The 22,262-nt window shown below is 40.9% G+C and overlaps 1 protein-coding gene across 2 annotated transcripts in view; it reads right to left on the bottom strand.

The window, feature by feature from the left end:
- PPP4R4 (protein phosphatase 4 regulatory subunit 4) overlaps positions 1 to 21,008 on the bottom strand; it is a 77,503-nt gene extending 56,495 nt beyond the window's left edge. Inside the window, exons 1-2 of one of the 2 annotated variants that reach the window (XM_079948152.1) lie at positions 19,991 to 21,008; positions 18,964 to 19,037 (exon numbers count right to left, since the gene is read on the bottom strand). In XM_079948152.1, coding sequence (XP_079804278.1) covers positions 18,964 to 19,037; positions 19,991 to 20,110 — 194 coding nt within the window. In that variant the 5' untranslated portion in view covers positions 20,111 to 21,008. The remainder of the gene's footprint in view (positions 1 to 18,963; positions 19,038 to 19,990) is intronic. The other variant, XM_079948153.1, reaches the window with a different exon arrangement.
- Between the last annotated feature and the right edge of the window lie 1,254 nt (positions 21,009 to 22,262).

Consider the following 22,262-nt stretch of genomic DNA (forward strand, 5'->3'; position numbering starts at 1 on the left):
GAACAGAAATCGGGCTCCGGCGACGCGCCGGCAGCAGAAGACCCCATTAGCTAACGTGGTGCTTCAGGTTAAGAACAGTTTCAGGTTAAGTACAGACCTCCAGAACGAATTAAGTACTTAACTCGAAGTACCACTGTATTTCATAAAAAATTGTACACCACTTTATTGTATCATCATCAGCAACAACAACAAAGTGGTGTACAAATAGATAAAACAAGAAAATCAAGATGAATTTACAACAGAGTCGTACCTTGGAAGTCAAACAGAATCAATTCTGGAAGTCCGTTCAACTTCCAAAACGTTTGGAAACCAAAGCACGGCTTCTGATTGGCTGCAGGAAGCTCCTGCAGCCAATTTGAAGCTGCAGAATCCCCACTGGACGTCCGGCTTCCAAAAATAGTTCGCAAACTGGGAGCCAAAACGTTTGAGAACTAAGCTGTTCGAAAACCAAGGTACAACTGTACTTTAAAATTTTCAGACCCAAAGGGTAAAGGGACACTGTAATACATATTGTGTTCTTTTCTAGAATAATGTTGACTTGATTGATTGTCTCCTCCTTTTTTATTTATTAACCACCCAGCTTGTGAGCTCTTACTAGTTGGAACAGCTGACTGGATAAGGTAAAATAGAAAAATCTAACTTCTAACAGATTACAGGCAAATTACCTAGGCATGCAAATAGACAGAGATGAATCAGGCTCTTTTCTGATTAGCCCAAGTAGTAAAATTCAGGCTCTGCTGGAGTCAAATGGCATGGAGAATTGTAATCCAGTTGCTACTCCAATGACTCTAGAATATTAAAAGCAAGATGATGAAAAAGAATTTGAGGATATTGACAAATACAGAAGTGTAATTGGAAGTTTGCTTTATTTAGCAAACATATCTAGGCCTGACATATCAAATGCAACTGACATACTTAGCAGAAAAATGTCCAAGTCAACACAAGATTGGAATGCAATGAAACGTGTTTTAAGATACCTTAAAGGAACCATTTATCATACAGCGGTACCTCGGGTTACATATGCTTCAGGTTACATACACTTCAGGTTATAGACTCCGATAACCCGGATACTACCTAAAACAAAACACTTAGATATACTTTATGCACATGTGAAATATTGCATTTTTAAAGTGTGGCTCAAGCTCAGATATTGTTCCACAGAGCTTATGACTACAGATATTTTTACAAAGCATTTGACTGCTGTAAAATTTCAAATGCTGACTATGGTATTGGGACTTACCGAATAAAAGGAGGGGGGAGAATACCAGGTGTTCAAGGCAGAATTTCAAGTCAGGAGGGCTGTTGGAATATTCTAGAAGAAACTTGTAAATGGCCTTGAACAAGTTGCTAGGCAACGGAAAATTTCCCCAGGAACAGGTGTCCTTATCAGGGCATGAGATCAACTAAGTTGGGGTCAGTGTAAATGAGTATGTGAATGAGTCAGCATTAGGTCTCTGGCCGGATGGCTAAAAGGAGGAAAAGATTATGTTTCTTTATTTGTTTTGTTCTTTATTGATGACCAATGTAAAGTTTTGTAAATAATAAAGACTCTGAGCCAAATGGTGTTTATTCCTGTACAGTGGACGCTCGGGCTGCGAACGTGATCCATGCGGGAGACACGTTCACAACCCAGAGTGTTTGCAACCCGCAGCGCTGCGTCTGCGCACACGTGGGTTGTGATTCAGCGCTTCTGTGCATGCACGGCCGCCAAAACCCAGAAGTAACCTGTTCCGGTACTTCGGGGTTTCAGCAGGTCCATAACCCGAGAAAACACAACCTGAAGCATCTGTAACCCGAGGTATGACTGTAATGGGAATTTCACTAAGAGATAGCTGGAATGCTGCTGCTGCTGCTGTAAAGAAGTAGAAGGTGCAGGGAAACTTTTATGTAAAAAGAACTCTGCTGCAGAAATAAATGAAAACCCAAGAGTAGATGCTCACACACCAACAGTTCATACAGATATGAGGCATATGAAGTCACACACACACACACACACACACACACACATACTACACAGTATGAATTTTAATTAAGGGAAATGTATACAAATGCATCACCAAGTTATTTTGCCCAAATAGTAATACATAGATATTTGTAGTTATATGTACAGCCTTCATCAGAGGTCTGGGTGGGGCACAATACATAAGCTGCAATACAGAAGTACATAAACGCACTAATAACCATCAGAACAATAAATCAGTATAAATGTCTGCGCTGTTAAGAGATATATGTGTTGGGAAGCCCAGATTGCAGTAAGCTTCCCCTGATATTATGGATTCAGTCAAGGACAAGCATAGCACACACATATGGAGGTTTTTATGCTCTGGAGCACAAGTAACTCATGGGAAACAAAACACATGTATAAATCTCCTTTTCCCTGCTATTCAACTTAACACTCTCACATTGGTAGGAAAACAAGGAATAAGGCCACTAGGACTCTTCTGCATATATCCATGCACTGTGCCTATGTTCAACTGGAACAAGCTCTATATTTCTGTTTACTTACTCTGGTTTGGAAACTAATATAGGAAGCAGCTTATAAGTTCTCATTAAATTCTAAAAGGTATTAGGAAGGTCATGGTTAAATAAAGCAAGCATATCTTTCCTTCGGATATCTGACACTGATGAAAACTTAGCTTTGCTCCATAATATCAGCAACTAGTGGTTCTGTTTTTGTTTTTTTGGTTTTTTGCAAATAACGGCTCAAATGCACAGACACTGTAGCTTGCTAATGGTGATTCAGCAGATTACACAACAGAAAAGTTTTTGGACAACTAGAAGCATTTGAGTCATAATGTACATTTCATATCTAGTTTATTTAATTCACATAGCTATGAACAAAGTATTAAACACGATCAAATTCTTTCCTACCAGGTCAGTCATTTGTGACTGCAAAATGCAAATGGCAAGAATAGCAAAAGATGGACATTTATTTGTTCCATTCAGTTTGTACCAATGGTGTCAAGCTACAATGCCTCATACTGATTCGTATTATGGGTTTTTCCTATACAAAACACTTACTCTGATTCACATCCACTGTAAAACAACACAGAGGCTACAATGATCACCACAAAGGGTCAAGTGGATAAACCAAAAGTGGTGGAAGCTCATCCAGGAACATAAACTAATAGCCAGGTTTAAGAACTAATGTGGATATGAATACTTATGGAAGTCAAACCACAAATGTGTGAAAATGTCTGGCTATATTACAAAGAAAAACTAGAGACTTCAAGAACAGGTGAAGACTTCTTTTGAAGAAACAGCTTTGAAATTAGCACAATGGGCTCCTTCTGTACTTAAAAAAAGAAATCTCTTGTACAAATCAAAAGCATGACTGTGCTCACTGTTTGCCTGCTTTGGTTTTCAGGTCAGAGTAGTGTTTCAATTGAAATGCTGAGCTAAATGGATATTCTGATCCAGAAAGGCTCTGCTTATGTTCTTGTGGCAATGAACAATAAATGAAAGGTAAAACGCAGGGCAAGGGATCCAGAGTATCCTACTGTCTTCAAAGGAAATGTTTTGCTGAAAGTATGTAGAATATTACTCTCCAATGCTTGATAAGGCCCACAACCACTTTTAAAGCATCTCTCTTTCCTCCCGCCACAATTCCTCTTCCTTAGGTTATGATTCCAATTCTTAACATACTACCGTACCATACTTAACATACTATTTTTCCGTGATGCCCCTGTGTATAAGATGCCCCCTATTTTTGGGGACACAAAATTAAGAAAATGGGGGGAGATTGGCCTGAGTTGTTGAGCTTTTGGGGGGGTGGCCAAAAGTTGTTCAGCTTTTTTTAGGAGGAATTGTCAAAAATCGCTCACTCGCCTGGCCTACGCTACCACTTGCACACGTTACAAAGGCCACCTATCGTCTGTCCCCACAACACCAGAAGCCGCCAATCACCCGCCCTAGAGCTGCAGTGACAGCCAGTCAACAACAGCCCTTGTCACAGACACCAATAACATGCCAAATACCCACTTGACAATTTCCGGCTCGTGACACAAACCAATCCCAACTTCCAAATATGCACTATTCATGTATAAGAAGACACCCAATTTTGGACATAATTTTTTAATAAAAAATGCTCATCTTATACACAGAAAAGTATGGTATATGATATCCATGCCCCGGCTGACACTCTACCGAATTTCTAACCACTGCAGTAGCCCAGGAGTTGAACATATGTTAGACACTTTCACAAAACTGAGAATCACATCATGTGAAGTCTCCAGCAAGCACCCAGTTGTGGCAAAGACCCTTAGCTTACCCTCTCATGTGTATATATTGCTATGAGGCTTTTTTGCTTTTTAAGATTTTTACTAAATCTTAGATAAAGATATTTCATAAAGACCATATTTCATAAAGACACTGCAGTGTCTGCTGTGCCTAATTTCTGAAGGAACCACAAACCTGGCTGAGTGCCAAGACCCCTGGAATCTCACACCAGTTGACAAAATTGTAGCAGCCTGTAACAATATCAAGAGCTATTATAGAAATTGAATTGGGAATGCTGGGGTTTACTGTACTTTATGTACAACCTCTTCAATGATACCGTGTTCTTTGAATAATCATTGCTACTATCCTCTTTGTTTCACCTATTAGAATTTAAGAACCACATTCTTTAAGACATGATATGTCTAATATTCATTCACCCATTAGCTGAGAAGACTCAGCATATGGCATCAGTGATTAGTCAACATCAACTTCCCTTCCAGGTTTTCAGTTCTCCATCTCCAGAGTGCACTAGTTGCCAAGACAAAAAAGAACTGCAGATACATATCATTGCCTTTGTGGCAGCAACCCAACTGCTAATTTCAGTGCTGATAGCAGAGAGTTATAACATCAGTTTCAACCAGTGTGAATTGTTACTAATCTGTTGTTAGCATTTTGTTATCAAAATTTTAGGAGATTACAATGTTACAAGTTTGACATTGCTTTGGGCATAGTTGCCACTTCTGATTGTGCTTACATTCTCTACACAAAGAGATTAGAAACACCCACATAAGATATGCATATGAATAATAATAATAATAATAATAATAATAATAATACAGGTACAGTCTTATTTCATCTGATAAAGGAAACATTTTATGCAGAAGAAAAATGTGTTTTCTGTTATATGAAAATATGAATCTGAGATATTGGAGGGGCACATGTGCTTATGTGAGCAAGCAGAAACACACACACACACAAGACCATTAGTCCATCTTGCCCAATACTGCATGCTCTATCAGAGTTTCTCCAAAGATGTCCCCCCCGCCCCACCATTTCTGTGGATAGGAAATTCCCGGGCCTGAACCTGAAAACCAGTGAAAGGTGCCAGGAAGAAAGTTCCAGCTAGCATGGAGCAGTTGCACAATAATCTCCCCCCCCCCTTGTGCTGCCTACATTAATTCCACTTATCCCCAGTCTGTTATGGCTAGCAGAGATAAATACAGGGGTCAACATAAGTTTTTGAGTTCATGGCAATCTGAGCAGGCATACCCAACACTCAAGAAATTATCGGTCTACAAGCATCTTAGAACATTCTGAGCAATGGAAAGCAGGTGCTAGTCACATTTCGCCCTTTGTTTACACAATGCCATAATACTCCTGCAAGCACCAAACTGCAATCTACATAAACTGGACAAAGAAGGTGGGGTAGGCTTGCTGTGTTATTTAACCAAGCCACAGGGTGCTATAGCAATCTACAATGTCTATTAAGGTCTTAACCCAATTCACTCTTTCCTCAATATGGTTTTACAAAACAGAACTTTTCATACAGTGAGTCTCCCTAGGATAGTATGAGGCCAGGAAAGAGCGGAGCCCATACTATTCCTCTGACACAGTTCACACTTGGCCCCAGGTAAACAGACTGGCAGGAGGACAGCAGCCATTTAAAATGTGCAGAAATAGCACACCATGCAGCTCTTCTAGTTGTGGGTGTCTGGTGGCATAAATGAGCACCTCCTCATATAAAAACAAACATCACCTTTTTTCTAAACTTAAAAGCCCCAAACAGTGTAATCTTTCCTCATAGGGGAGTTGCTAGGTTTATGATACAGTGGTACTTCGGGTTACATATGCTTCAGGTTACATACGCTTCAGGTTACAGAAATATTCCGCTAACCCAGAAATATTACCTTGGGTTATGAACTTTGCTTCAGGATGAGAACAGAAATCGTGCTCCGGCGGCGTGGCAGCAGCAGGAGGCCCCATTAGCTAAAGTGGTGCTTCAGGTTAAGAACAGTTTCAGGTTAAGAACAGACCTCCAGAACGAATTAAGTTCTTAACCTGAGGTACCACTGTACTCTGTAAATGATAGTATGCACTAATGGTGCTGTAGTGAAAACACAAAGCCTAAAAGAAGAATCTCATCATTTATGTTTGTCTGACTTGGCCCAAGTGAGACACTGAGGGAGGTCGAAAGACTTCCTTCTTTCTCAATAGTGGCCCCAAGAACCTGGGAAGCCCATTTGTCGGACTCACGTGTCTTCTTTCAGAGACACAGGTGAAAAGGTGTTGTTGTTACTATTTTTATATTAATATCACCACTACTATTCACAAGGCTTTGGGAATTGGGCTTTTTTTGCAAGCTTCTTCTTCTTCTTTATTTTTTACCCGTTATGAACTTTTAATGTTTTATTAAGCTTTGATTGTTGTTGTTTTTTAAGTTGTTCATGTCAATAATAAAAAAAAAAGAAATCTGAAGCCAATCTGGCAACTCTCCACACCTTGCTGGGAAAGTCCACCTCCCACTTCGACAGCTAGAAGACCTTTAGAACAAAAGATCTCACCTTACTTACATTCTCTGTCTCAGTTGTCTGGAACCAAAACTAACACACTCTATACACTTAGTTTAATTTGCTGCTGTTCTCATTAAGATATCTAATTACAAACTGGCCTTTACCTGCCACAAAGCTTGTGTCTGAATTATTTAATGGGCTAATTCTACACAGGTTTCCTACTACTTCTGTTTTAAAGAAGGGAGTCCTTACATTTCAATGGTTTATTTAATTTACCATTAGATAGTCAACATGATTAGCCCACTGTTGTTTAACTATGATTAAATAAAAACAAGAATTGGCTGCATGCTACTGTAGCTGTGTATCATAGTAACCTTGTTTACCAAGATCAGCTTGCTCAATCCAAGTTTCTTATTCCTTTGTTTTCTGACGAAAGAACTGCCAGCAAGAATGGAATAATTGAGACAAATGGCTATTTTGAGACATTGCCAAATCAAGTGTATGCCGGTAACCTCTTTCTTTCTTTTTCAGAGTTTATTTCACCAAGTTCAAGCTTTAATTGCTGTTTGCCAACAGAAAACTCCCCCACTCACAATCTTAAAATTAAAGAAATGCTATAAACATAAGGAAATATATCTCCCGTCTAGAAAAGCTTTAGCTACACAGTACTAGAAATAGTGGAAAGCATTTCCTTAATGGCAAGCTGACATGCTGTTTCCTTCTTACTGAAGAAGTAATTGGAAATCACCAACAAGCTTGTGTGGGTGTTCATCCTTCCGCTCATGACTTTGAAGCTAGAAGCCCTTTTCACACATTAAATGGAAGGAAAGGGATGCACTATCCCTCCTTTTGATCTCCATATTCAGGAGAAGGTAAGGATAAAGCCTACAAGTTTACAACTTGCACTTGTGTAGTTTCTCTCTGCATTATCAGGTGTCCTCAAAAAGGAAAGGACCCTAACTGTGCATACAGTTCTAAGTTTTTAGACACTACTTGGACCTTCCACTAAATTAATGTAGGATAAGGTTATGGACAATGGGTACGATACCTGAAACATACATGCAATCGTAATCAGAAAAGTTCTAAAGATTCAAACATGCAAAAATAGCACACACTGCAAAACTTCCTGGATTGTACCCCTTTGAACTACAGGTAAGGGAGGGAGATCTCATGTTTTAAACATTCTGAAAGCCAGTACAGTGGTACCTCGGGTTACAGACGCTTCAGGTTACAGATGCTTCAGGTTACATACGCTTCAGGTTACAGATTCCACTAACCCAGAAATAGTACTTTGGGTTAAGAACTTCGCTTCAGGATGAGAACAGAAATCGTGCTCCGGCAGCATGGCAGCATCAGGAGGCCACCTGAGCTAAAGGTTGAGAACAGTTTCAGGTTAGGAACGGACCTCTAGAACGAATTAAGTTCTTAACCTGAGGTACCATTGTATAGCAAACATAGTGCTGGACTTGGACCAGGAAAGTCAGAATTCAAATCCACACTCAATTGTGACCTTGAATCAGGCACTGGTCCTTAACCTACTTACTTCACAAGGTGGCTGATAATACAATAGGGTAATATGATCTACACTAGTGAAGCTTCTAGGCCTTTAACTAAAAGCTTCCTGCTTGTAGGGTCTTCTCATTTTATTGCTTCCTGTTCCATGTGAGAATAGCAATTAATACCCCTTGGTTATCTTCAACTCCTGATGAGGCTTTAATGATCTATTCCTTTCATCACCTTTTCTTTCTTTTATAAAGTTTGCTGTAAAATAAAATAAAAAAGAAATGTAATAATTAAAGCCCCCACCCCAATTCATCAGTTCCCTCGGCCCCACTGTACAAGAAGCAATAAAAGAGGTAGAACCTACACTGAGGAATCTATTAATAAACATTGTGGGGAATCTTGCATTTGCTTGCAGGTAAATATAAGAAGATCTTGTTCATGAGATGCAGCACTGCTGGATAATACAATGTAACATTTATTGTTCCATCATGTCCTACAGTTTTTGCCTGCAAAAGTTCCACTGAGGTATAAAATGCTATCATGAATGGAGCTGTCTGCAGATCAATGTGAAAGGCGTATCTAGAGTAGGCTAGGTTTGTGATAATGTACAAAATTTACATACTGCTTGAATGCAAACAGAATCTCTAAGCAGTTTACAACACACACACACACACACACACACACACACACACACACACCTACCTGTGGGCACCCTGCCCACCCCCACCATCAGCAGTGGAAAAGCAGCAGTTTGAGATCTCCAGGTGGAATGACAGACGGACACAAGAATGAGAAGCTGGCAACTATTTACAGTTGGACTCATGCACACTAATCAAGAGCTCTGCAACTCAGAGCCTTTTCAAGTACACATGGGACTCTTTCATGAACATAGTCTGCACATGCAAAACTGACAACTCCGTTAAAGATGGGTCAGCACTTCAAAGAAGGGAATGCTCCAGTTAGGGCAATGCATTTTAATGGTGCACTTTGTGTACCTCAAATTGCTTGGCCTGAGTTGTCCTGCTTATACTGTTACGGGGAAAACTGTGATTCAGGCGTGACGTACAGCAGAGGCAAAAGTATGAATAAATCACTGCTGTGTGTGTCATATTTCAGATAAATGTGCAATCCACAAAATTGCACATTTTATGTCACCGTGAGGGAATAATTTTAAGAAACCATTTTATATCCAACAAGCTGATCTAACAGCATGCACAGATTGTGCTATAATTGTACAAACCAACATACAGCAAACTTGCATCTGCTTTTATCAACATCTTACTTTTTCCACATCACCCTTATGTGCAGTAGAATGGTACAAAGATAGAAAGTTTATGTGCACTGCTTTGTCATCTTACAAATATACAAATATATATTACAAATATATATCTTACTGTAGTAGCTGGTGAGGCTGCCATGTGATTACTTCACAAATGATTATCACAAAATCTGCCTAAAGTGGAATGATCTGTAGTTCATTCAATATGAGTGAGGTTAGTGTAAATGAATACTATGATGAAACAACCACACCGTACTTCCCTGCATGCCAAACTTTGCAAAGTTTCACACAATCCAAATTCTTGGGAAGACAATTTGTTCATTTAAATCTTCAACACTGAAAACATGTATGTTCATGACTCAAATCTTAATTTAAAGTGATGTAAACTGGTGCAACTTCTTTAAGGATTTTCAAAAACATTGGTAAGAAACCTCAGGACCAGGGACTGAATGTGGCCCTTCAGCTCTCAAAAAACTCTTCAGGCCTCTTTCCCAAGCCACACCCCTACTCAGGCCACATACACACACCCTGCTCCATGCTCTCCTCAAATGAAGACGTTCAAGTTACAGAATATTTTGAGCCTATTCCAAATATTAGTTATTTCATGTCTCTCTGTGTGCTTTTATTTATCAAAAAATTAACTGTTGATATTGTCTGCTACCTTCTGACAAAGTCAAAGAGCACCATTCTCTCAGTTCTTCCCAAAATACCACCTGACAGGACCATTTTAATGTCTTATTGTCCTCCCATTCTCTGAGTTGCCACTTTTCTGGCAACTTTTCTTAGCTAAATAATGGGATCACTAGTTAAGTTTAGGATCCCCTCCCCACCCACATTATTTCAGCCTTTTGAACTGTCTCCATTGCCCAGGATCAGGTTCTCAGAAGTAACAGCTACACCATATCAAGCTAAGCTGCCATGTTTTCTTTCTTATTAGGTGTTAGCCATAGATCAGAGACAGCTTTCTTACAGCATGAATGAATCATTTAAGGTGACTTTGCTTTCTTGCCACAGCTGATTCATACTCAGCTTTTTAAAAGGTGCTGCACTTATATTAACACAGCAATGAAAAAATGGTGGTAAGTGGTTATTTACTGAATAGGCCCAGGTCTCATTTAAGCCACTGGAAAGGTTTCATATGTGTAGATCATAAAGGTAAAGGTAAAGGGACCCCTGACCATTAGGTCCAGTCGTGGCCAACTCTGGAGTTGCGGCACTCACCTTGCTTTATTGGCCGAGGGAGACGGCGTACAGCTTCCGGGTCATGTGGCCAGCATGACTAAGCTGCTTCCGGCGAACCAGAGCAGCGCATGGAAACGCCGTTTACCTTCGCGCCGGAGTGGTACCTATTTATCTACTTGCACTTTTGCTTTCGAACTGCTAGGTTGGCATACACACACTCAAATAATTAATGAAACAAATATCTAATTTATCATTTTTGGAACTTAATTTTTACACAGTCATGCATATCCTGGAACAGATCCTTGCCTAAGCCATGTTGAAATCAATAAAAAATTGATTTTTTCAGGTGTATCTGAAGAAGCATGCATACACACGAAAGCTTATACCGAGAACAAACTTAGTTGGTCTCTAAGGTGCTACTGGACAATTTCTGAATTTTTGAATTTAATTTATTTTGACTGCGTCAGACCAACACGGCTACCTACCTGAATCTAGAATGATGTTGAAATCAGTGAGACTTAAGTGAGTTACTACCAACATTTTCTTGATTTCAGTGGAACTCTTAGTGTAACTAATTTTCTCTGGATCAGGGCCCCTCACCACTTTCATACACTAAAATTCCAGTATTCTGATCTCAGCCAACAAAATGGTTTCACCTTCTAACTTAACTGTCAGTTTTACTGCATTTTATTGTAATTCACCATTTTCCAAAATTAAGATTGCTGTGTTTTATTTCTTTATGTGTATCTTAATGACACACACAGGGACAGGGCTCAGCTGGTAAAACTTCCAGTAAGAGAATTAACATCCTTCCACAGCTGGAAAAGAAAATCACAGTACAAAAACATCTACAGTGTAACAGTTAAGGATGAGCATTAAGGAATGCCCAAGAGCTGAACTGCACACTTAAAAATATATGAAAAAAGAAAATATAATACTCTTGGTGGATCAGTCCAACGGTATACAAAAACCAAAGGTACTAGCAGAGTTCTGCTTCTCCTATCATTCATTGCTACCCCCCAGCATCTTAAATTTTAGAGATATCAAGAGAATAAGGAAGTATTGCCCTGACCACCATAAAACCTATTAAATTTACATTATATGCAAAAAAATTAATAGTTTGACTAGTAGTAGAGACATGTTAAACAAAAAAATTTTAAAAAAAAAATTAAGCACATCACAAGTGAGGGTGACATTAAAAGGGTACTTAATGTGCTGCTAAAACAGTTTTCAACCTGTGAATCACAAATAAAAGGAGATAAGAATAAACCTATATAAAAACAATATACTCAACATGCAGAATAACTTTCTGTTCTTATCTATCCATATATTATTCCCCCTACTTGTTTTTTCTTCTCATGGTCCAAAATACAAATATATATACAAAAGCATCCCACACACAATGATAATGAACTCATTTGCCAAGTGTCAAGCCTCACGTAGCCAAAATGGCACCATTCACAAATAGGATGGAGGAAGCAGCAGGCTTGGGGAGCCTCAAGACTGAGGATGTAATATTTGAAAATTAGGGTGAGGAGGCCCTGGGGGTGGGAGAAACATCCAAATTTAGCATGCTCAATGTCCACAGAATACTGAGTGTCTTTTAAGAGTGTGGTTAGAAATTCAGGGCTCAGTGATGCCAGAATGAAGTATCCTGAAAAATCTGGCTGGCTGGCATCCTGAACATGAGCACTTTACAATGCAATATTTTGCTGTAGGTCCCATGTGCGCATTTGTGTTCATGTACACATACACATACACACCCCACTACTACTTAAACTGGAAGAAGTAGCAACATCTCACTGCACACCATAATCTTGAAACAGATACTTAATGAAAACAATAGGAAGGATTTTACTGCTTACAATTATCAGTGGAATTTCAGGACAAGCAACACTGAGCCAGTGACTCATCCATTGCTTGATATCAGTGCAAAGCTTCCTGATCCAAAAGCTCGGCTGCATCAGTATGAGCAACATTTTCTCTGCTCTTCCTCCCAGAGCTAACTATTTCATCTGAATGCCTGCATGACAGCATAACTAATACTTTCAGTATTGTGTACATGGCATCCATATGGGTCCTTCACTCTCTCCTCCCCCTTCTCTGGTTCAAGTGTATTTGTTCTGAAGCAATAATTAATTTATCTTCAGTGCAAAAAGTTACAATTACAACAAACATAAAATATCATGGGTGTTTAAAATGAAAGGCTGTCCCTGACTTATTACAAACTCAAGATCTGGTAGAATCTGCGAGGAGGTGACCCAAGGGACAAAAATATTGACAGCTCAATAGCCAGCGTTACAAACTTCCAGAAGTGCTGCAGTGGGTATTTTGCAACACGTGTGCTATTTCTGCCATAAATGCATTTACAAATGCCATGCAAAGGCATATCTATATGTGCTTCTAAATTCAATACATTTGGTTCAGCATCAAGATTGTACATGTTTTTGAATGCCACCTCTTAAAGAGGAAATGCACCCTCTGTCCATTGTCTTACTCTGGGGCAACTAGGCTGGCTATCAGGTATAGTTGGTCCCTGTTTTCCATTTGTGCCCTTCTCCTGGATCCTTTCCCTTGTACGTAAAACTTTTCCAGCTTTTGATGAATACTCTGTAATTGCTGTAGAAACCCTGACAGCACTTGTTACACACAACCATTCATGAAAGTTACCTTTGTGAAAGAGTAACAAGGCTTCCCTTGCCAAGATCCCCACCCTCATCCGCTTCCCTCAGGTGATCACATTTTCTCTTCAAACGAAAGCCTCAAAGTGCATGAGGAACAAGATCCTTCCTCACTGAAGGGTCGAGAGAAGAATTTTGGCTTACATATTTGGACCATTTGGTACATGAGATGAATGGCATGATCCTAGGCAATAAAATCTATGACTAGATAAATGCGCACGTTAAGATTCTTCTTCATTTTTACCATGAGTGGCAGCTCTAATGACTCCTCACAAGGATAATGAGCAGCAAACAGTTTCTCCCCCAATCTTTAATAAGAATACATAATACCCCAAGAGGCATAACCCATTGGTTATGTTATTCTTTGAAAGTGTAAGGCCTTGGTTTTAAAGGGGAGGGGAGAATGCAATAAAGGAGGCGGAGGAGTACTGTATTGAGCATCAAAAAGTAATGTCCTGAGGCTCTCCCAAGTCAGAAGCTAAGCCCCAAGAGGCAAGACCTATTAGAGCTTATGTTCTAATTAGGTGGTCTGAGAGGCTAAAGTGGCTTTTCAAAATACATATGGAACAGGATAACAAAGCAAAAGCAACGGAAGTCAAATTCAAGAACAACAGGAAAATATAATAGTCTGTGTACTTTCCCTTGTAAGAACTTCTGTACTGGGGGGAAAATGATATTTAGAATGTTACCTTACCACATGCTCACATCATTGTAACATTAGTAATCATAAGGGTTGAATGCAATTGCATGTTGAACTGCTTTTCAGAGGCGGATAATAAAGCCTATAATGAAGTACAGCACTTGTATCGCACAGTGACTAAGCAATGAATCAGAAAGTTCCACATTCAAATCTCACCTCAGTTGCCAATATTATCTCCATTTCTGTCCCCATTCCTATCCCTAGTATTATGCATGGGGATAATAACACTGATCTACCCCACAGAGTTGATGAAAGGATGACAAGAGTATGTGAGAACATTTTGAGTATATACAGTGGTACCTCGGGTTACAGACCTTCAAGTTACAGACGCTTCAGTTACAGACTCCACTAACCCAGAAATAGTACTTTGGGTTAAGAACTTTGCTTCAGGATGAGAACAGAAATTGTGTGGCAGCGGCGCGGCAGCAGCAGGAGGCCCCAATAGCTAAAGTGGTACCTCATGTTAAGAACAGTTTCAGGTTTAGAATGGACCTCCAGAACAAATTAAGTTCTTAACCAGAGGTACCACTGTATAGCTACTATTATGAACATATTTTGATCGGTTAAATAAAAAAGGCAAAAAGGATAGCAGTAAGCTATAAGTATGAACTAGAAGAAACTGCAAGGAGTAAGCAGGACAAGCAAAATGCTGGACAAAAATGGGAAAATCAGAAGTCACCTTAACTTGTAAGAAAATTTGGTATGTGTTGATCATGTGCAAATAAACTGCAAAGGCAGGATACACAAGCACAATGCTTTCTTTTGGGGCAAACTAGGGAAAGATTGCCAAATTTTGGCACAAAAAGAATAGGGCAAAAAGTATTCCAATTGAAATATGCCAGGGCAAGTTCATTACCTATCTTTAGGCACCAGGCGAAAACATTTCTCTATAACCAGTTCTTTGGCTAAGTAACATTCAGCGACCTTTTAAATGTGTTTGAGAGAGGGGTATTATTGGTTTGTTTTTGCTTTTGCTTTACTATGTATTTTGCCTTTTTGTGATGTGAACCGCCCTGTGATCTTCAGATGAAGGGCGGTATAAATTTAATAAATAAAATGTAAAATAATTAATAATGTCTGCAATGCTCTCAGGAATATTTTTCAGAAATAGCTGTCTTTTTATTATTATTACAGATTCATTTTCATATAAGATTTTTCTCTCTTCCATCCAACCCCCCAATTTGGATATTTCAAATTAATTTTCCTTAACATTTTGGCTGTCAATTGAGTATTTCTCTTTGTACATTTTTTATACCCTGTGTATACCTTTGTACATTTTGTATACCCTGTGTATACCCTGTGCATGCTTTCTGTGTTGTTTCTAATAAAAGTATTTCCAGGTGCAAGGGGAAGTGGGTGACCATGGGTGTAGCCAGGATTTTTGTTGGTGATGCAGGCTTTTGTTAAGGGGGCAGAACCTAAGATATGCATTGATTTGCACTGATTTAGGGGGGAGAGGTGCCTCCCCCTACCTACACCCATGAGGCTGACTGGTGGCTGTATAAGAACTCCTGATCTCTTGGAGCAATTCTTACTTGGCACAGGTAACCAAGTAAGTGGCTTTGTTAGAGATGGGATCCTGGGATGAACAGGTCATTGAGTATCTCAATGCTATTCCTATTTCTCTGGTACAAAACATGAAATCAGAGTAATATAAAGTTCCATGGTTTGACCAATCAAGTCAAATGACCTCATTATTCCCATGTTGTCTGGGGCACAACTTGTCAAAAAAATATTTTTTTTTTAATGTTACCTTCAACACATTTCCCCCTACAATCCAGATTCAAAAAGCATACTCATTTTTATACATTTCACACAAAAATCTTCAGATTTCAAAATAAAATGGAAACTAGCAAAGTTTGGAGGTCAATTGTCCTAATAAGGCAGGTTTCACTTGCAAGGCAAAGAAAGAAAGAAAGAAAGAAAGAAAGAAAGAGCAAGAGAGTGAGAGAAAACTCTGCTATTTGATACAGCACACAGTGGCAGCAACCTGTTCACCCTGGGTCAATTCGCAGATTTGCACACTACAATTAACTAAAAATTTCTACAAAAGTAGTCCTGTCATCTATGTGCTGCAAAAAGGGGATAGGTAGACGGACAGGAACTACATGCATACAACAATATGTGGAGCAAGCTTATTTTCTCCTGCTCTGGAGGATAGGACTCAAACCAATGGCTTCAAATTACAAGAAAAGATATTCCAACTAAAAATCAGGAAGAACTTTCTTGACAGCAAGAGCTGTTCGACAGATTTCTGCATTGCAAGGGGTTGGACTGGATGACCCTTGCTGTCCCTTGCAACTCTACAATTCTATGATTCTAGAAAAGATTCTAAAAAGCCTATGTGCAAGACAGAGGCAAGGAGGAAATGTCTGCCCAAAGCTCATTCTTGCACCCTACTACAAGTAGAGCCTGTGTTCTGGGGGACAGTGTGAACCAGCCCATAATGAAATAATGTCCAAAAGTTATGTAATAATGCTAGAGATTCAAGGAGAGAATCATACAGCAAAAAAATAAAGAAAAAACACATATCAGTCAAGCCAACAGCATGCTGGTGATGTTCAGCCAGAAATATGACAATAAATGTCTAACTGGAAGAAAACAGAATTACAAAAAACAACAAGCAAACAAACAAAACTAGTCTATAGGGGGAAAAACACAACCCATTTATTGCAGTTGTTACAGAAAAGCCTGTTCTGAAAAGTGTGGTCAATCAGGAAGAGGTATTCCATGTGCCACTGAATGTACAGAAAAAACTAGGAGTTGAGGTTGGCATCACTGGGGGGGCGACGGGAACGCACCAAGGAACAACTAGATTACCCAAACAAGAAAAGCATGCTAGTGTTGCAACACTGATGACACTCAACACTATTTATTTCACCATATGTCTCAAAAAGAAAACAATTAAAAGCCAAACCGGAGGAAAGGAACACTCGAAAGAATTTGTGTTCCACCAACACGAGACTACAAATTGACCTTATTCTCATGTCATAAGCCATAAACCATGGCTTACTGTGCACAAGCAAATTGCTCCGGTTTTGCCCCACCATCTTCCCAGCTCATGCCAGGAAGAAACAAGCCAAGACATTTGGCTTAATGTTACAATCAAAACAGGGACCAAGGTTTGTTGGAACAAAACAGGATCAGACGTAACTGTTGTAACACTAAACTAGAGGTCATAGTTTGTTTCTCCCCAGTGTGATCAAAGAGCGGAGAAACAGCTCAACTCAGTGCATTCATAGTAAACCATGAACTAGAGTATACTATGACAGGTGAACTGGGCCACTGTATAGTAAAGTGGGGGAGTAGGGAGTCAAGAAGAATACAAAACCAGTTAAGAATCCTCTTAAACTCTTAAGAACTGTTAAATATATCATATCTTAGCAATTATCTTGCTACATCAGCAATTATAAAATTTTATCTTAATGAAACTTTTTTGTTTCAAAAAAATATTTGAGGCCTGCAACCTTCCAATACAATTGCATTATTCTCTTTCTTCATCTTTGACAGCTTGCAACATGACTGCTTACCCAGTCAAGACACATAAATATTGGATTGTGTGGAGGTCAGTTTCTTTTGGCTGCCCAAGGAAATGAGATGTGGCTCCCATTTGAAAAATAAACTATGGTGCAAGAACAATTTTTCATTATTTACCATATCTTTTTAAACAGGCCCCCCAAAGTTACTAGCCTCCTAAAAGGTTTGTAGCCTGCTAAGAGAGGTTGGAGCAGCAGCAATGGAGTGTTCCATCCATCCTTTGTCTGTCCATTCACTTTCCTGTATACAATTCCTTTTCATCTAAGTTGACCAAGCAAGTGATTAAATATGAGGTGGTTTGCAGACTGGAGGAACAATATTCATGAGGTGGAGGTAGTAGCCTTGTACAAAATTATTTTATGTCTCCAAACAACGCAAAGGCCACCCAGAGCTATGGAACCCAATATCTGCATGAACAGTATACTATTGATAACACTGAAAAAGGTAAATGGTGAATTCAAGCAAGTACTTCCAAATCACATGTGAGTGAGATAATTAAAAAACAAAAACAAAAAACAGAGCAAGATGATGGCTATTGCCAGATATTATCTATTATCAGAAGCATAAGTGGCAAATAAAAATGCTGGCTTAAAAAGTGACAAATAGATTATATTAGCAGAGCACATTTTAAAGACCGAGACAAACATGGCTCTGGAGCACTCTAAAAATAACTGATCAAACTGAAAGGAAGCTTACAGCTGGCACTTCAATTAGTGAGCATTGTATAAAAATGCAAGTTTAAATGAAAATCTTTCAGAACAGCACCTCCTTCATAGATGATATCTACATGAAAGTCAAAGGAAGCCCATGTTTCGGACAGTTAATGTTCAAGGCAGTTAAACATCTTTTAAGTAAGCATTTCAAGCAGACTGGGTGGGGAAGGGTACCAGATATGATTGTGTCAATGTTATCTGCATCTCTGCATTTCTCAGGTGCTACACAACAAATCCTTTAAAACATTAAGTTGTACCATGGAGTTAGTCAATGTGAAATCTTATTAATACCACCACACAATTTGGTGACCCTCAAAAAGAAAAACAATAGCAGCCCAACTCATCAGAGGGAAGGACCATAGTAGAAAGTAGCCAACTTAATAGAAAGTAGCTAAGCATCTGTGCATGCCCATCATTTCCTCATGCTACTACGTGCATGAAGGGCCTTATACAAATTTAATAAATAAAATGCTACCATCACACATTTTAAACTTTCTTCCATGGTGTTATTCCAAACCTATTTTTTTAAAAAAAAACACCCTTAAAAACCCTTAAAAAAACCCCATGAAGCATGGAGATGGAAACATTTAGATAAAAAGTAATATTAAAAAACCCTCTACAACATTATCTGAAGAAATACCTGAGTAGATATACAGCCCTTTCAATATCATTGAGTTCTTCATCAACTGTCAATCTCTCTATTTCTTCTGGTGTCTGTCAAGTGTGAAACACAAATTAACATAATTAACATCTCAAGTCCATGCTTGAATCTGTTAACAACTACTTCCACCCCAAGTTTACAGTACATAAATATACTTAATCATTGAGATCACTGTGACTTATTCCTGAGTGACTATGCCTAGGATGATGCTGTTAATTATGTTGTACAGCTCGAAACACAAATAAGTTAAAGCAGAGTACATGAAATTAAAAAGATGCCAATGGAAAATGAATTCAAGTGCTCCTGCTTAATTGGTTATGAAGCTGTCTTGTATGAGTCAGACCATTGATCCATTTAGCTCAATATGATCTATACCAACTAGCATCTGCTTTCCAAGCTCTTAGGTAAGGGTCTTTCCTGACCCTGCTAACTAGAGACAGTAAGAACTGATTTTGTGCATGCAAAACATGTGGTCTATAGCTGCCCCCTTTCTCAGTTTCTGAATCAGAATGTCAGGCTGTAATTTTTAACTCACTTTCTCTGGAACAGTCTCCTGGAAGTCTATAAACAGTTCCAGGGTTTTGAGGCCTTTGGTTTTTAATACTCAGAATCTCTGGTAACATTTCAAAAATTAGGTAGTGCACTTTTTTAAAATCAGGAATAGTCCCTCCCCCACACCATTTATTAAACTACATCCTGAAAGCAAGGAATGGGAAAAGATCCCAAATTATATAATCACAAAACCTAATTCAAGTTAAAGCAGTTTATATCTAGTATTTCCCCCCCCACCTCACACTTAAAACCCCATTTCTGAAATAATTCTACTGTCGGATGACATGATTTAATGCCCTTATCTGTGCAAACTATCTCTTCATTGTAAAACAAGCTGAACCTGCATATAGCAGATAGTAGCACCATTTATTTAATAGATTCCAATCTGAAATAACTGCAGTTTGATTAGAAAGTACAGTTTTAAATATATATATATAGAGAGAGAGAGGTATACCTTTAGACTCCTGCGTACTGGCCTTTCAATAATAGTAAGTTCCTGCAGATCTTCTATATAACCAAATAGATTGTTCTGGCTAAAATCCATTTTGTAGGAGAAGATGATTATCGGATGCATGTACTAGGTTGGAGCTCCAGTCTTTGACAAAACCAGGGTTGTGTGCAAGCTTCACATTGCACTGAGGCCAGAGAGAGGGAGAGAGGGTGGGAGAGAGAGAGGAGAGAGCAAGCAGGCAACAAACACCCTCTTCTCGTCTTAAAAGGATGCACTGGTGGAGGTGGGCGAGTAGAGGCTGCTCTGCTGCTGCTCTTGCTGCTTCCTCCTCCTCCTCTTCGTAGGACGCTACTGAGCCCCCACCGCCCAGGAGGAGCCTCAGCAAACACAATGCGGCACCAGCGCAGCCCGCCGCCGTTGCTGCTCCAAGAACATCACTCGCCACTCAGCCCAGGCTCGGCAAGGAAACTTTCACTCCTGCTGCTTCACTTTCGCCTCAGTCCCTCCAGCGTTTCCAGGGAGAAGGAGACACCAACATCTCCCTTCCTCCTCCTCCACCACACATACGCATATACGCACGCCCTCCTTTCACTTCGCTCCTGCTTGCTTTTCTCTCCCTCTCTCTTTTTGGTGGGGGCGCTAAGGGTGGAAATGCAAGGCGTGGGGGTGGGGGACGGAGGCGGGTCTGAGGCTGCAACTTTTCTCCTCTTTGGCTCAGGAAAGGAGGCAGATCTTGGGACCCCCTGCTCCAGATGGGGGCAGGCGCCCACCTGAAAGCTAACACTGAAGAGGGTTTTGCAGTGGGGGGGGGGGGACGGAGGAGAAATCGACAACTTCTTCCCCGAACGACTGCAAAGGGATTATCGGTTTGTATTTTAAATGTGAATTTAGGGGGCGTGCGGATTAGAAGGACCTGCACCCCCGCAAGAAGAAGGGTTGGTTGGTTAGGGAGGGCAGGCGCCGTTTCCTAGATGCTCCAAGAACAGAGGAGAAGCTTCCCGGGGGGAACTGGGTGGTTTGGGTGGGCGAATGACAAGATCTATAGCCCCTTTTTTTGTGGGGCGGGAAAGATGGATTGGTGGGGGGGCGCTTACGGAGGGAAACGCAGCGACTCTATCATATATACAAGCCCGAGAGTGCGGTGCGTTCCCACCCCCGCCAAAGGAGCGGCTCTCCTGCCTTCCCGCCGCCCCCGAAGCGCAGCGATTCCCCCGCCCCGCTCTTGGTGACGGGCCAGGATGGGGCTCCGCAAGCGGAGAGAGAGACAAGAGAGCGCCAAGCCGGGAAGGCCGGATGCCAACCCCGGGAGATGCTGGGCCACTCAGGGCCCTTCCGAGGGACGCGGCTTCATGGGCCCAGGCGGGCTGCCTGCTTTCCCTCGCCCTGCAGCTCCCAGAGGCGCCGCGCTCCCTCCCCCGCGACTCGAGGAGCCCGAGGGGCGAGGGAGCCGGAGCCGCCTTCGCCTCCGCGGGCAGTGTGGCAGCGCCGAGCCCGTCGCCAGGGCAACGAAGCCGCTACAGAGGCCCCGGAGGGGCAAAAAGGGCCGACCCGAGCGCGCCAATATCGCAACGCGCCCGGAAAGACGGTCCAGGCACATCATATATACAGTATTATATTATATATGAAGGGGCAAGGCTCCGTTTCGGCTTAATTTGTTGTTTCCCACCCCTCTCCCTGAGGTAAATTTGACATTCCCGTTTGCCACATGGGCCCGCCTCATGAGGAAACTAGCCGCTGCCGCCGCCTGCTACGCGCACTGTCAACCCCTTTGCCCCGCTTCAGGTGGTGAAGGATAAAACGGCGTTTTTAATCCACGGCTGCTGGCCGTTGGTTGGCTGCTCTCTTCCTCCTCGGGAGGGGGGGTGGTCACGTGCTCAGGGACCAAGGGCCGGCCCACCTGTAAGACAAGGTGAGGTGATGGCCTCAGGGGGGCAAGGATCAGCAGGGGCAGCAGACCTGGCCTCCAAGGAACGCATCACCCGCTGACACAGCGACAGCAGCGCACTCTGTGAAAGCCAAATCTGCCCCCTTATTAGCAACATGCGCACACCACCATGCCACCTGTATAACAGGCCTCACAATGGTTTGCCTCAGGTGCCAAAATGTATTGGCCCTGCTTCCCATTGGGACATCTGGTTGGGCGCTGTGAAAACAGGAGGCTGGACCAGATCTTCTTCTTTATTGAATTCATATACCGCCCTATACCCAGAGGTCTCAGGGTAGTTCACAGAACAAAATATGTAATCAAAATATAGGCCACTGGCCTGATCCAGCA

This window comes from Podarcis cretensis (genome assembly GCF_951804945.1).
Source record: "Podarcis cretensis genome assembly, chromosome: 1".
NCBI classification, from domain to species: Eukaryota; Metazoa; Chordata; class Lepidosauria; order Squamata; family Lacertidae; genus Podarcis; species Podarcis cretensis.